Raw genomic sequence first — 16,383 nt, forward strand, 5'->3', positions numbered from 1 at the left:
AGTATCTGTATATAAAGTGTATGTGTGTGTGTTTGAAATCCTAGAAATGAAAACCTGGGTGAAAATGTGTATGTGGTAGTTAAATGTGTATGAAGTTGGTTGGGTTCACCCACAGAATTTTGTAGGGGAGTAGAAAAGAGAAGAGAATTGAGGCTGGATTTATGGAATCCTTAGTAAATACTAGATGGTAGAATAAATAGAGGACTGGACGAGTAGTCATAGAGGAATGGGGGGAGAGCTAGGAGATTATAATGTCATGAAAGCTATGACATTAAAAGAATTTTACCAGGGATTCATTTGGAGTGTCCTACACTGCAGGGGATTCTCATTAGATAAAAACAGAAAAGCACCTAAAAATAGGATGTTGTTGATATTCTTGATGAAGGTGGTCCCAACAGCTGCACAGAAGCAAGATTATGGTTGAAGGATGAACAGGGGCATGAGATGGTAGGAAGAATAAATATAGGAAAGTCAGCTGGGGTTTGGAAGGGAGAGAGATCCAGAGACCTGGGAGGGGCAAGGGAGCACTTTAAAATTTTGTTTGTATCATCATCATTATCCTCCTCTCCGCTCCTCATCCTCTTATTTTATATGGGACACCTGGTGAATCAGTAACTTTGAAAAGGAGATGATTCAACTCCTCATCCAGAAGAAGGTGAAAGTGGGAACAGACAGAAATTAATATACAAATATGAGTGCAAAGGGCTAAGAAAATTTACACTAGAGCGCCTCACTTTTATCAGTGAAACTGGGGACAGGCTTGAATTCTGGGAGGTAAAGTAAAGATCGGACACCTGTGGTAAAAGAACATTTGAAGATACCATGAAGGGGGGAAGGGCTGGACAGGGGCTTGTTAAAAGCTTGCTAAAAGCTGAGAAGTTTGTTCATCATTTTAAGTACTAAAATTAGGGGGTGGGGGACCTTTTTCCCCTCATGCATGTTTATATCAACTCTTGGATAATGACTTTGTCTGGCTCAATGTCCCAACACAAAAGTCTATATTTCTAAGCCATAAAAGTAGATTTTGATTTTAGACTTCATATATATTTTTTTTAACCAAAGGTTTAGGATGCAAATATATCTACCAAAAGAATGGTGATCCTTTGCATATAAGCGAACTCCTGGAGAGTTTCAAAAAGGATGCAAGGAGCTTTAAATTGAGGGCTGGAAAACATCAGCTTGAAGATGTGACAGGCGTGTTGAAAAATTTTCTCTCCGACATTGATGATGCACTTCTTACTAAGGAGCTCTATCCATATTGGATCTCTGCTTTAGGTAATACATATAATATGGAACATAATAAATGCTTGCCTTCTAAACTGATAATTATATTTTTGAAATCTTTGCTAATCTGCAAATTTAATTGAAAGGAACAGTGTACCTAAGGGCTTAGAACAGATATTGTGTAGATATCCATAGTTGTTTATATCTACCTCAAAAGAAATTTATAGTAATAATTGCTAAGTAGTATGTTAAAGTAATTCTTAGTTTGCAGATTTCTTAGTGTTTGCTTTGCTTTAACTTTGAAAGTGTTACGGTTAAGTCCGTGTATGCTATTAATTTCTCATTAAGATTAAAATGAACGGTTTAATATAAGATTGGTTTTATATGATTTCCCTATATGGCTCTTTGGCTTCCCTTTATCATTCATTCTACCTCTGTAGGGTACATAACAATAGCTTTTAAACTCTTTCTTCATTTCCCCTTCAATAAAATAGAAAAAAAGAAGAAGAAAAGCCTTTGCTATACTGTAAGAACCTATTTAAGAAATGACTCTAGAAAAGTAGTTTATTAAATCACTTGTTGGGTCAAATTGATTCAGTAAAACCTACATTTACATCTATTAATTCAAAATAACTCCTTTTACAAAAACATTACAACAATGAAGGCTTTTAAATGTAAACATTACCTTTCATCCCATCTTTCTAATAGAACTATTTTCATTTTTATATCTTATTTTGTAGTCTTTGTCCCCCATACCTGTAATTTATATATAATCCTTTATATTAAACCACAAACATTTCATGTATATCTACAATACTTTCAAAATGATTTTCGATCATTTTTTTCAATTAAAAAAATTTAAAAATTATCATTGAAATTTTGACCATAATTTACTAATATATTTCTACTGTACATTTAATGCGTTTCAAGATTTTTTGGGAAAGTGACCTTTGAATTTGACTATATGATATGCCTCTGTTGAGAAATAGACTTTTTCAGTGAAAGTATTTGTTTAATCTCACACATAAATATGATATATTATTAAGGGATTAATGTTGAAGTGATGTCATAAAACATTCACAGTTTGAAAAATTCTCCCAAGAATGACCCTTATTAGTGTCAGCAAGAAGGGAGTTGTACTGTTGCTAAAATAAAGCTTTTCCTAATTTAACTACCAATTCAGAAGACTTTTATTTGCCTGCTGGTATTTCTGAAATCAATAGGTTCAACTCTAATCACAAAGAGAATTGATTGCATAATTATCTGGGATATAAAATATGGAATTAGATAATGTATCACTTTAAGCCCAATTACTTTGCCACTCTCATTTTTATTTCATGATTTATTATAATTTTATAACTATGAAGTTATTTATAGCATCTCTATTTTATAAGGACTAACAATTTGTCTTTATTGTAAAATCGCTTATCAAAAATTTGAGGCAAGTATACTTTTGCTCAATTGTCAAGTTCTAAGACAAAGATGTCTTTACTGTTGTCAGTCTACCAGGAGTAGGTAGTTGGTAAATAGTAGCAAGTGTCAAAGAGCAATGTGTTCACCTTTTACTTGGATGAGAATTCTTTGAGAATTTACTTGGAGAAGGTTTTAGATGCTAGGTCAAATAGCCTTAAAGTCGTTTGCTTTCAGATCTAACATAGCTCACCCTAACTTGTCAGAGGTGCTCTATGTTGGATCTGACAAGGATAAACCACAACTCTCTGGATGACCTCATAGAAGAGCTCTCTTGGGTCCTGTGCACTGAGACAAAGAATGCCTTACAGTGTCATACCACCTATTTATATGATCGATGATCTATTCTTCTAAGAACACATTAAGTTGTCTGAAGTCTGCGGCTAGCTGACTAGTTCATTGTATTTTCTATATGACCTGAAATCTATCTTAAGTTTTACTTTCAAATTGCTTAAGCTTTATTTTGAAAATTTCATCTATTTTATCCTTGTAAGATTTGTGAAGATATGCTGTACTAGCATGACTTCTTGTTATAAAGGTAGTAATATTAATAACATCTTATTAAATTAATACCATTATAGTTAGAAACTGGATGACAAGAGGGTGTTTGGATTGTACTAGAGATGATAGATAATTCTTCATTCACTTCCAGTGTAGTCTTTGAATATGATTTTGATGTTTTCCCCTCTCGCTTTTAGTCATCTATTAGCAGAGTTAAGTCAATATGATCATGTTTACCTCTACAGGTCTTATACGTAGGCTACAGCACTACAAAGGAGCTATGGTTACAGTTTTGATTAGGAGTGTACTTCAAAAATGTGCCACAGAGTTTCTTACCTCCCCAGGGATCCTAATGCCCTTCGCAAGGACCGTGTACTCTTGAAAAATCATTAATGTGCTGCTGGCTTTCTGTGAATAGAATAGGTTGGGCTGAACAGAAAATGAAAAAGTCTTGTTTCCACAGGTAGTTGGGAATTGTGAGGGAATATATACGTGCAGTCCCCTTGAGTTACAAAGTCACCACAAGTTATTTATTTGAAGAATGGCCTTTTATTTCCCCTGTAAGCTAGCAGGTTAGAGCAAACCACTGCTGCATGTCTTCTAGAGTCTAGAACTTTGGGGGTTCCTGGATCTAGTTTCTCTAAGTATTTGACTTCTGGGGTTAGGAGAGTGGAACATAATTGCCTCTCATCCTCCTGTGTATAGCTAACCAAGTTCTGTCAATGACAGTGACAGAGGAACCATCTTTCTCTAAGTCTGTGTCATAGTTATCAGGGCCTGCACATGACTTCCTCCATTGCCCCCTTACCTTTTACAATGACTTGGAGATGCTAGGGCTGGTCAAAGGCCCCTATACACGGATCTGCAGGGTAACACAGTTCATGGCTCCAAGATGGTTCATTAGTTTTGGTAAGATTTTTATGATTTCACAAGGGGAAAAAATCAGAAATGTCACTTGCAAATAACAGACTGAAATCTTCCCATAGCCAAAGTTAAAAGACTTTCAGTTTATCTCTCAATTTGTACTCGAATTTGAGTTATCGATTGAATATATTCCTATTAGATGAAGTTCAGTAGTTCATAAAGTAGAGGATAAAGTGCAACCTTGGGTTTTGAGAGTGCTTCGTTTTTAATTAGAAAGCATAAGAACTCTATCTTCCTACCATGGAATGTCTGTGTAAATGCCTTTCCAGAGTTATAGAAGCCTGAATATTTATTCTGTTAAAACTTGATTAGATCACTTAGTGAGCTACAGTAATGAATATTGGTTTAAAATACTGTTAAAAGGCAAATTTGTGTTACAGACTATTAGTTTTGGACTAAAATTGTTTGTTTTTAACCTCTAGATACTCAAGATGACAAGGAAAGAATTAAAAAGTATGGGGCATTTATACGTTCTCTTCCAGGGGTCAACCGAGCAACGTTGGCAGCTGTAATCGAACATCTTTACAGGTGGGTGGTTTCATGAGCTTTTCCAGACATTTCAAAGTTGGCACTCTATAAGTCATTATTTCTTAAATTTAAAGTACTATGGCTAACTTTCTATATGTGACTGTGAATTATCCATCATACCTTAAAAATGGCTTCAATCCACTGAAAAACTGCTAGAACCGATAACGTGAATTCAGTAAGGTAGCAGGATCCAAAATTAACATACAGAAATCTGTTGCATTTTTATAGACTAATAATGAAGTAGCAGAAAGAAATTAAGAAAACAGTCTCCTTTACAACTGCATTAAAAATAACAAAATACTTAGGAATAAACTTAACCAGTGAAGTGGAAGACTTGTACTCAAAAAACTATAAAATGCTGATGAAAGAAACTAAAGATGACACAAATAAATGGAAAGGTATACCATGCACAAAGATTGGAAAAATTAAATTGTTAGCAGTCTACAATTTTAACACAATCCATATCAAAATACCAACATAAGTTTTTAAAGAATTAGAACAAATAATCCTAAAATGTGTATGGACCTACAAAAGATCCCAAATAGCCAAAGCAGTCTTGAGAAAGAGCAACAAAGCTGGAGGTACCCCAGTCCCAGATCTTAAGATATACCACAAATCTGTAGTGATAGAAACCTTGTGGTCCTGGCACAAAAATAGACACAGAGATCAATCAATGGGAGAAAACATAGAGTTCAGAAATAAACTCACACTTACATGGTTACTTAATCTACAATAAAGGAGGAAAGAATACAATGGGGAAAAGAAAGCTGTCTCTTTAAGTGGGACTGGAAAAACTTGAGAGCCACACGCGAAAGAGTGGAACTAGACCACTTTCCAGCACCAGATACAAAAACAAAAACAAAGAAAACCAAAAAACTGAAGAATGGATTAAATACCTAAATGTGAGACCTGAAACAGTAAAAATCCCAGAAGAAGACATAGACAGTAATTTCTTTGACATTGGCCTTAGAAACCTCTTTCTGGATATGTCTCCTCAGGCAGAGGAAACAAAAGCAAAAATAAACTATTAGGGCTGCACCAAAATAAAATGATTTTGCAGAGCAGAGGAAACCATCAATAAAACAAGGCAGTTTGCTGAATGGGGGAAGATATTTGCAAATGATATATCTGATAAGGGGTTTATATTCAAAGTATATAAAGAACTTATAGACGTCAACAATAGAGAAACAAATAATCTGATTAAAAATGGGCGGAGAACCTGAATAGACATTTCTCCAAAGACACACATATGGCCAACAGACACATAAAAAGATGTTCAATATCACTCATCATCAGGAAAATATAAGTCAAAACTATAATGAGATATCACCTTCTGCCAGCCAGAATGGCTAGTGTCCAAAAGACAGAAAATAACAAGTGTTGGCAAGGATGTGGAGAAAAGGGAACCCTCCTGCTCTATTCATGGGAATATAAACTAGTGTAGCTGCTGTGGAAGGAGTATGGATGTTCCTCAGAACATTAAAAATAGAACTACCATATAATTTAGTAATTCCACTACTAGGTATTTACCCAAGGAAAATAAAAGCAATAATTCTAAAAGATATATGCACCCCTGTGTTTATTGCAGCATTATTTACAATAGCCTAGTTATAGAAGCAACATTAAGTGTCCATCAACAGGTGGATGGATAAAGAAGTAGTAGTGTGTATACACACACACACACACACACACACACACACACACACACAGGACTATTACTCAGCCATAAAAAAGAATGAGGTTTTTGTCATTTTTAACAACATGGATAGACCTAGAGGATATTATACCAAGTGTAGTAAGTCAGACTGAGAAAGACAAATACCATATGATTTCATTTATATATGAAATTTAAGAAAAACATGAATAAAGAAGGAAAAAAGGAGACAAAAAAGCAGATTCTTAAATACAGAGAAGAACTAGGGGTTGCCATAAAGGAGATGGGTGATGAGTGGAAGGGAGGAAGAAAATGGTTTTAAAATAAAATCCCCAGCAAACTATCACTTGAGTGTTTCTTTCTGTAATTAAGACCCATTTCAGATAAATAGCATACTGGAAAATTTCTTAAATGAATTAGAAATAATCATGTACAGCATCCCCAAGTGAATCCAGTATATAAACACAAACTTTAAAACTCATTTAAGAGGAAAGCTAGAGAAGAGAAGAAAGCACAAAGACCAGAATTCTCTAGCAGGAGTCTGTCTGTGAGCACAGTATTTTCTCATGATGAACTCTTCATAAACTTTTATTTCTCCCTTATCAATTTGTGTCTAACCTAATTCTAATATTTTAGCATCATACTGTTGAACATATGAGAAAATTTTAGAAGTCTAAAATATTTTCTACATCAGGGTATGTAGTTTCCTTCATTTGGGAGGATAGGAAGAATATAGTAGTAGCTTGAGAAATAAGATCTCTGAAGGAGGAGGCATGTTTGAAAATAACGCTTTCAGTTAAAATGAAAGGTGTGTTGGTTGGTTGGTTTTGCTGTTAGAACTACTACAAAAACTTTAATAAGTGTAAATATGGCTTAGGGAGTATATCATTGTCGCTTCCTGCATAGATGCAGTACACCGAATTTTTGTGTAGCTGAATTCTACTGAAACTATCGTATTTGCAGTCTAAGAAATTCTTATGAGACATTGGGACAGATTCTTCAGAAATTTTAGGGGCGCCGGGGTGGCTCAGTTGGTTAAGTGTCCAACTCTTGGTTTCGGCTCAGGTCATGATCGCATGGTGCGTAAGATCTAGCCCTGCATCAGGCTCTGTGCTGACGGCTTGGAGCCTGCTTAGGATTCTCTCCCTCCCTCTCTCTTTGCCCCTGTCCCACTCATGTTCATGTGTGTATGCTCTCTCTCTCTCTTTCTCTCTTAAAATAAATAAATAAACTTCAGAAAAATTTAATATATGACCAGGCTGCTACAGTTTATTAAGTTAATATTTTGAACATTGAGTTACACATAATTGTTTTAAGATTTTTTATTCAGATTTGAGTTTGAGATCACGAGTTCCTTCCCATCCTTCCCCTCTCCCTCCGTTTCTTCATCTGGCATATATTTTAGTTTCTACTGTATACTAAACAGCGCCTATTAAGATTCCATGTGAACAGAAACATTTGAAGATAATAATACATGAATGACAAAACGTCTTAAGTCCACAGTTCCCAACCTTTGCATCAGGGACCTCTGGATGTCAGAGTGAATGCACAGGAGTGCTGCAGGGCATTTTATAATTTTTAGGGGAAACACAGCATCACTGGAACAGATTTTAATATAGAGAATTTTAACATGGGAGGAAAGATTGAATCATTTGTTGTGTGTTGACATCCAGGGAATGCTTCACATTGAAAGGGGTATGTGAAGGAAAGAGAAGTAACAAGAAATGAGTGGTGGATATTTCTAGGAAACAGATGTGCTGGGAGATGAGCTGGTGTGTAGTTGGCTGGCAGGAGGTTGTGAAAGGCTCAAGTGGTCATGTGAAAACATTCAGATTTTCACACAATAAAGAGTGACTGATCAAGTCTGTTTTAGGACAATAACCCATGGATGGGATTGATTGAAAAGAGATTGGAATAGACACAGAGAAACTAACCAGGAAACCGTTTTCTTGGGCTTCTAATGAGAAGCCCTGAGTGAGAAGAGACTCCGTGGGTTTAATAGAAACACTTGGGAATGATAGCTTGTGGGGCAGAGAAATAAAGGAAGGAAAGGAAAATACTGTATTCCTTGGACGTTATGTCATAAATTAAGGCAGCTGCAGAAATGGAAGAGAAGAGAGGTGAAGAGTAGCAAGGAGGATACTATTGCAAAAGGAAGTCTCAAGAAGGTGAGAATGTTTAATAGAGTCCTCAGAAGTTTGAGAGGTCCATTTGGTTAGGTCGGGTTGATTTAGTATTTAATTCCATCCCTGCCCCAGATAACGGATCACTTCTTCCGTGACTAACATTTACTTAATTCCATTCACCAGATATTTATTATGCACTCCAGTGTGATTAAAGCAACAGTTCCTGACTGGGAGATGCTCTGATTCTGGTAACACAGGCAGACCTGCAGATAAATTTTCCTGATGTTTATAATTTAGTGTGATAAGAGTACAGACATAGTTTTGAGAGGGATGTCCACAATTATCACACCCTCCTCTATTAACTTGCGATTCCCTTTGCATCTTATAAATCACATACAGTGATTGCACTTGCTCAGTCTCTGCCATGCAATGTGGCATTTTGTGAGTGTATATATATATATATTCCTGTCATCTTTACTCTCTTTTGTAACCACTAGAATCTCCTTTTAAAGACAGGTGTACCTAGCTTCATCTTGTTTTATTCCTTTGATGCAGTTAGTCTCTCCTTTTTAGTATGCATTTTAAAATTTAAAAATGTAATTAGGCAGTTGAGCAGGGTGTTATTATATATTGTCAGTGGCAAACAGCATTAACAGATACCCACATGTATATCACTTATAGTTGTTACCTGTGCATTTTTATTGATGTATATTTCCTTTTATTGGGGTGATGCCTGTAGGTTTTTTTTAAATCACTTTGCATTTAACATTTGTGAATACAGTTGACCCTTGAAATTCAGGATTTAGGGGCAGTGCTCCCCTGCACATCAAAATCCACATATACTTTGACTCCCCCCAATACTTAACTACTGATAGCCTACTGTTGACTGGAATCCTTACTAGTAACATATACAGTCAATTAACACCTATTGTGTATGGTATATGTATTATGTACTGTATTATTACAATTAAGCTAGAGAAAAGAAAATATTAAGTAAATCATAAAAGAAAATATATAACTGTATTGTATTTATCAAAAAAAAATCCACATGTAAGTGGACCCACACAGTTCAAATTCTGTTGTTCAAGGGTGTACTGTACTTTAAATGCTCTTTGTAAGGCCCAAATTTTGTAGCCTAATCATAGGGAGAGTTGACTCCTCTTTTCATGTCTTTTCACTGTAAAAAGACCTTCATAGTTATATCCAAGTCATATCCAATAATTATATTTTTTCATTGTTTGCTTTTTGAGAGAGAATATCCTATTTTGGCTAACCGTACAAACACATGCTGCTCAGTATTTTCTCACCTGATTTGCACTTCCTGGAAAATTCAGTTCAGCCTTGAACCTTGAATTTGGAACTGTCTACTGTATGCCTCTCAATTCACCTTCCTTGCTATTTTTCCTACTTACCTACTGCCTCCTTTCCCCTGTTTCATTTATGCTTCAGCCCCGCTGGTCATTTTACACCATTGTTTAAGCCCATCTTTATGCCTTAGCCTCAGGTTGTACCATTGTCTCCGTGCATCTCATCCAGTCCACAGGCAAGGACTGCTTTGTAACTTGTAGTCGTATCTTCTTTAACAGTAGTGTTTTCTTATATTCTTGACTGTAAGTACTCAGAAGAACAAACTGTGCATTGTTTTTTAAATCACCACCGTACATCTTCTATCAGAGACTTTTGATGTGTGTGTGTGTGTTAAATAATGATAAATGGGTATTATGACTAAAGTTCTATGAAGTGTGTCGTAATGAGCTATGCTTTTCTCTAACAGGGTTCAGAAATGCTCAGAAATCAATCACATGAATGCCCATAATTTGGCCTTGGTCTTTTCATCCTGTTTGTTTCAAACTAAAGGACAAACTAGTGAAGAAGTGAATGTAATCGAGGACTTAATTAATAATTATGTTGAGATATTTGAGGTAAATATTTTATATCCTGCCCTTGTTAAAATAGTTTCAATGTTACTGTTGGCAAATAAAAATTTATATTTTAGGATTTTTATAATCACGTCTTTATGAATATCTAAAAATAAAGAATAGTTACATGATCTTTAATATTTTAGATACAAGTAGCCTTTTTAGCTGTAGCCATTCATTTAAATTTGACTGCTTTGAAGCCATCTGGTGTCTGTTGGACACAATATTCCTATTTATAGTGTTTCTGTGGCTTTTTTTTTTCCTTGTCAGTGTGTGTATGCATTAAGTGTGTCTACTTAGAGGTGTGAAATTGTGAATTTTACAAATTTGGTAATAAATACCAGGCTGATAAAGTCTGCAATTGAATGCATTTTAGTGTTTTATTTTAATTGTGTCTGAATTGGAAATGAAGAAAATCCCGAAATAATGTTCTGTGGTTTTTACTAAGTCTGTTCTAATTATTTGACTTTCAATTTGCTATTTTATGAAGTTAATATATTCATGTTTCATCAGAAAACTGTTGGAATAAGGATAATTTCTTAGTTGAAAGAAGTAAAAATAGAGGAAATAAGCCCAGGGTTTGAACATGGGGGGTATATAGGGTATTTGGGTCAAAGGTCCAACTCCATTGCTTCATGAACACTGGCCTCTTGATTACCACTAGCATGGTTGCATTTAACCTCTTGGGGCACTCTATTAAGTGGTGTTGTATAAGACTTCTTGTTTTCCAGGATTATGGGTACGTCAGTTGAAATTAAATGAGTTAATGTAATAGGTTATTCTATGTAGAGTTCTTACATTCTTATAGTAAGTGATTGCAGGATTCCTTAGCCAAGGGAAAGAAGCTCTACTTTAATAAAATAAAAACACACCATTTGTATCTTCATTTATATAGGAATGGACACCAAGATTGTTGGATTCTCTTTGCTCTTTGATCTATTTCTTTCTATATGTGTCCACTGTTTTTGATCAACAGCAGCTTCTTTGCAGTAATTCTGATGCTGAGAAATGAAAGAATTAGGAAAAAAAAATAATGTGTGGCTTTACATGCTCTCTTTATTTTCTATGTTTGTATTGTTACGTTAACAAAAAAATAAATGATTATTTTCGTAGTTTTGCTAACCCCAGCTTTAAATCATAGGAATTTTGTAAGCATTTAACAAGCATTTCAGTTTGAGAAATTAGTCTTATCTTGTAACCTACATCAACTCTAACAAATCACTCATTAGCCCCTTTGCTTATTAAGTCAATTAGCAGTACAGCTTCCATTGATGGAGTCTGAAGCTTGAAGTGATGTCATCATAAAATTCTCTGAACTTTATGAGGCTCTATCATGTTGGCTTTATTTCTGCCCTGGCTATGTGGGCCCATGCTGATTAAGATGGTCATTCTCATTTATTTTTAAATTGTTGGTCTTTAAATTCCTGAAGAGTTATGTGAGGATGAGTACCATCACTCCTTGTATTTTATTAGAATGTCCCAAATTATATTTTAAACAGGTTAAAGAAGACCAAGTCAAACAAATGGACATAGAAAATAGCTTTATTACCAAGTGGAAAGACACTCAAGTGAGTAGTAATAGTTAGATCTCCAAAGAATAAAAAAATAATTTCAAAAATAACAAAAACTAAAAACTTCTGTTGTAAGTAAAGCTGTTTGTTGTATTTATTTTCAAGTTCCTATTTGAAGCAAAGTAAAAGTAATGGGGAAAAAAGAACCTAGATAAAATAGTTGCCTAATTCTGCAGCGTGACGTTCATATGTGAAATGCCACAAAGTATGTTAATGCAAATTTTCAAAATACAGAAGGAAAAATCATTATTAATCTTATCAAATGCCCTTTATAAAATCAATTTCTAGTTACAAATGCACTATTAAAAATACGAGTGGATTTCAAAGGAAGCATTTAAAGCCAAAGAAATACAAGACTAAATTGAAAATTCAGCTCCGTAATGATTCTTTTTTCCATTATGATTTTGAAAATATAAATTATCTCTTCTATGCTTTTGCTCTGCATGCTCTCAGATGATTATATTAGTGGGAATTTTTCTAATGTCATCTTTGTAACATACACTGATTTATGTCTGAAATTGACTATTTTCTAAATCTTCTTTTGCTTTCCTCAGTTGCATTGTATTGGATTTGTGTGTTCAGGGTGCACTGCCGTTTTCCAGGGTACCTTTCCTTGTTTGATGAGCATTCACTGAACTTTCTTAAAATTGGTATTTAATCTTCTAATCACTAGGAGTTGTAGTGGATTCTGGATACAAATGTAAATAATATAAGTGGGTCGAGTATCTTCTGTTTATAGATATACTCAGAGAATGAAGCAAATGCTTCCTTACTAGGAACTACTATTAGGAGCTTATTAGGAGCTACTATTCCATAAGAAGGAGAGGAGAAAGGGCTGCCATCCCAGTGCCCGAGATCCCTGAGTGCTAGCACTATGACAGTACTTACCTACGAAAGCATCGCCTCCATTTTGACCCAAAGTAATTAATGTAGCCTGTAAAACTAAGAAATCTGGCTTATTATCAGTTAGTTCTCCTGAATCACTGTGTTTTTTTTTTTTTTTTGGGGGGGGGGGGGTGGCAAGAGGGATAGTCTCAGTCATGAAATAAAGGGTTTTGTGAGCCCAAGGTATAATCTTTGGCAGCATTACCTATGTTGTAATAAGATAAAATATGAGTGTCCTTCTGCATTTTTATCTTTTATATTCATATTGCAATAATGAAATGAGTCTTGGCTGCTTTTTAATTAAGTATACGTAAGTAGAAGAAAAGAATTGTCTATAAAATAGTAGTAATTGGACAGGAAAAGTAGAATACTTCGGAAAAACCTGTTCTTTTGCTTGTGTTTTTCTCTAATCCATTCAAAACTCTGCTCTGGTGTGTTTTTCTGACAGGCTCCATGTCTTATCCCTGTTTGAATTTCTTAACTATTCTTGTTTTAGCTTCACTCTAGGAGTTCTTTGTGTTTGCGTTTTTAATTTTTAAAATGTGTCCTTCCTGGAGAGTTGTTTATGCAAACACAGTGAAAAGTAGAAATGTCAACTGTATCTTTTCTTTCCTAGAATTTTTGTGTATCATCAAAAATGAGTAAGAAAAATTGGAAATAAGCTTTTCTAAGTCTGTAATGCCAGAGTAATTAAAAACACTTCTTCAAAGTACATTTTTTAGATGTTTTCTTTACTATTTTTTTCATCAGATTTTATTCTTAGGCAAATTTAACTTCAGAATGATAGTTTCTCCATTATGACCATTTTTTTTAAATTGTGAGATATTATTTCTAAGTGGTTATATAACTTAAGGCAATTTCTGAAAAAAACTACTCCAAGTATTTTTCATAGATTGGTTTAAATTCTGTGTTAATTATACTTTTCCTCATTATACTGTTGATCTACATGGTGGTATCTTACGGTTTTTATTTTGTTAAGGAGTGTCTCTTCTTCACTTAATATGTCTCCTGGTCTATAATAGTGACCCAAATAATGTAACACTTAATGCTTGGCTGAAAGTAATTAAAATAAAAACCTCTCCTTATCATCTATCTTATTCTTTCACTTCAAATTTTTTTTTCTTTGCTAACTATACTTACTCTTTTTGTAGTTGTAATATAGCTCCAACCTAATTTATCCTAAAATTTCAATTTTTGTGCATTATCGCTTTGAAAATCTAGCAATGCCTATTTTCTCTTTTAATTATGGGTATTCACCCACCCTGTAGATTAGAGCACAATTACATATGGATCCTTTTCATTCTTCATTTTGTTTCTCCTATTAACATACATGGTGATGGCTCTTATAGCTTATGTTGTTGAAAGTCCACATATTCCCCTTACAGACAGGTTTGTTATTTTAGTAAGAATATAAGAGTATTTCAGGACACTAAATTCTTAATTAAGAGATGAAGAAATTGCCCTGTGATTACATCCTTTGTGTAGATTCCTTTTTCTTAGTCAACCACATCTGGAAGATGAGAATTATTGTACTATTAACAGGCTCATTTCATTATTATGAAATATTTAGAAAAAAGGACTAGGACTTTCTGTCTTAAGTATCATAAGTATGTTCTCAGAACATACCTATATTTACTCTCTTCACATCTGCCCTTTCCTAGGTTTCCCAGGCTGGAGATTTGTTAATTGAAGTGTATGTAGAAAAGAAAGAACCCGACTGCAGCATTATAATTCGGGTGAGTCCTAAAGATGGATTTAAGGATACTTCTGGAAATCGCAAGTATTAATACACATTAATTTATGTACCTTGAATTTTCCATCGTCTCTTGTATTTTATTTCGCCTGTCCAGTTCAAACCATGATTGATTGACAGGATTGACTTTTTATTCCAATATTCTCCAGGAATACCATAACTTAGTTATTTGGAAAGAGAACATCTTTTTTTTTTTTTTTTTTAATTTTTTTTTTTAACGTTTATTTATTTTTGGGACAGAGAGAGACAGAGCATGAACGGGGGAGGGGCAGAGAGAGAGGGAGACACAGAATCGGAAACAGGCTCCAGGCTCTGAGCCATCCGCCCAGAGCCTGACGCGGGGCTCGAACTCACGGACCGCGAGATCGTGACCTGGCTGAAGTCGGACGCTTAACCGACTGCGCCACCCAGGCGCCCCGGAAAGAGAACATCTTAATGCACTTTAGGTTATGGTTACGATATTCTATAGGTTCTAAAAAATAACTTGAGCTTAAATAGCTGCCCCTCCCTTTCCTAGCTACTTAACATCAGGCAAATTAACTTACTCTGTCTGAGTCCCAATCATCTCACGTATAAAATGAGGAAAAATTAGAGTATTTACATAGTATCATTAATGTGAGTCCTCAGTAAGATACTGGGTGTAAAACACTTGGTGAATTGCCTGGCACAAATAATACTACTATTGGCACTTAATAATTACTACTAGCCCTATATTATTTTATTATTTATTAATAGTCTTCTACTCTTGTATCCTAGACTTTCTGTCTCCAATTTACTTGAATATTGGATAACTCTTTTATGAGAATATGAATCATTTTTTTTTCTTTCTTTTTTTTTTTTTTTTTTTTTTTTTCCTGAATTAAAAGTATCCCTCTCGTGCTGCCATAATTCAGTACTTAGTCTGCCTTAGGGGGAGGGTAAAAGTGATAATTCAGATTCCTACTTAGTAAGACTACATTCTATGTTTGAAGAAGACATTTTGCCATCTAAAGTCCAATATTTAAACACAATGTTATGTATTTCTGGGCTTCAGTTTTGTTAGATGCATTGTAATTATTAATTTATATTTTTTAACGATTACATGTTGTGTCTCTGTGGCACTGGTTAACTCACTTAGAACATGGAGTGAACTGCTACAGTAATAAGTTTTGTTCCAAAGAGGCAGGCCACTCCTTGGCCACATCAGATTTCCTATGTTGATCGTGGCATGTTGATCATAGGGGACACAAGGAAGAAATACAGAGAATCAGCACGAGTCCATCACTCATGCTAGAGGAGGTGTTCAGAGCACATGACTTAGCTCCACTTATGCACTGTTTAGTAGCTCATTTTAACACAAGTTATTATAATTGAGCAAAATTCTTATTTTAAGTAAATGCACGTAAAGGACTATATAGTTTCACCTATAAGAACTCCAAATTCTCTTTAAAAACATAGCAAAAACTATGTAAAAATAATCATTAACATATGTTTCATGCTTAAGACTTTAGAAGACTATTCAGTTGTATTTATTTCAGTTGGTTGTTACCTAAGTCCCAGGAAGCAGGTGAAACAGGAAATGTCTCAAGTTTTCATGAATGCAAACTGGAAGTTAAAAGTGTTAAGGCCAGAATACATACCTTGGTCATCAGATTCCTAACCTGATGCTCATCATACTGATTTCTATGTTCCTTAGAGTAATAATTTGCAAAGTGTACCGTGTGCAGTTCTAGGAGCTTCCTGTCCTTGGGAGCCCTCTGAGACAAGGAATGGAGTTCAGTTTTCCACTCCCATGTCTACCTGAGGCACTCCCTGCCTCTCTTGCGGTTTAGTTTCTCAGTAATTTATT

The 16,383-nt window shown here is 34.8% G+C and overlaps 1 protein-coding gene across 4 annotated transcripts in view; it reads left to right on the top strand.

Moving 5' to 3' along the window:
• The window catches only part of ARAP2 (ArfGAP with RhoGAP domain, ankyrin repeat and PH domain 2), a 188,497-nt gene that overhangs the window by 123,312 nt on the left and 48,802 nt on the right, over positions 1–16,383 (top strand). For 3 of the 4 annotated variants that reach the window (XM_040486123.1, XM_040486141.1, XM_040486118.1), the window contains exons 21-25: positions 1,063–1,275; positions 4,542–4,647; positions 10,202–10,349; positions 11,846–11,914; positions 14,464–14,538. In XM_040486123.1, the coding sequence (XP_040342057.1) occupies positions 1,063–1,275; positions 4,542–4,647; positions 10,202–10,349; positions 11,846–11,914; positions 14,464–14,538 (611 nt within the window). The remainder of the gene's footprint in view (positions 1–1,062; positions 1,276–4,541; positions 4,648–10,201; positions 10,350–11,845; positions 11,915–14,463; positions 14,539–16,383) is intronic. The other variant, XM_040486132.1, reaches the window with a different exon arrangement.

This window comes from Herpailurus yagouaroundi, unplaced genomic scaffold, assembly GCF_014898765.1.
Source record: "Herpailurus yagouaroundi ecotype Mexico unplaced genomic scaffold, PumYag 28, whole genome shotgun sequence".
NCBI lineage: Eukaryota > Metazoa > Chordata > Mammalia > Carnivora > Felidae > Herpailurus > Herpailurus yagouaroundi.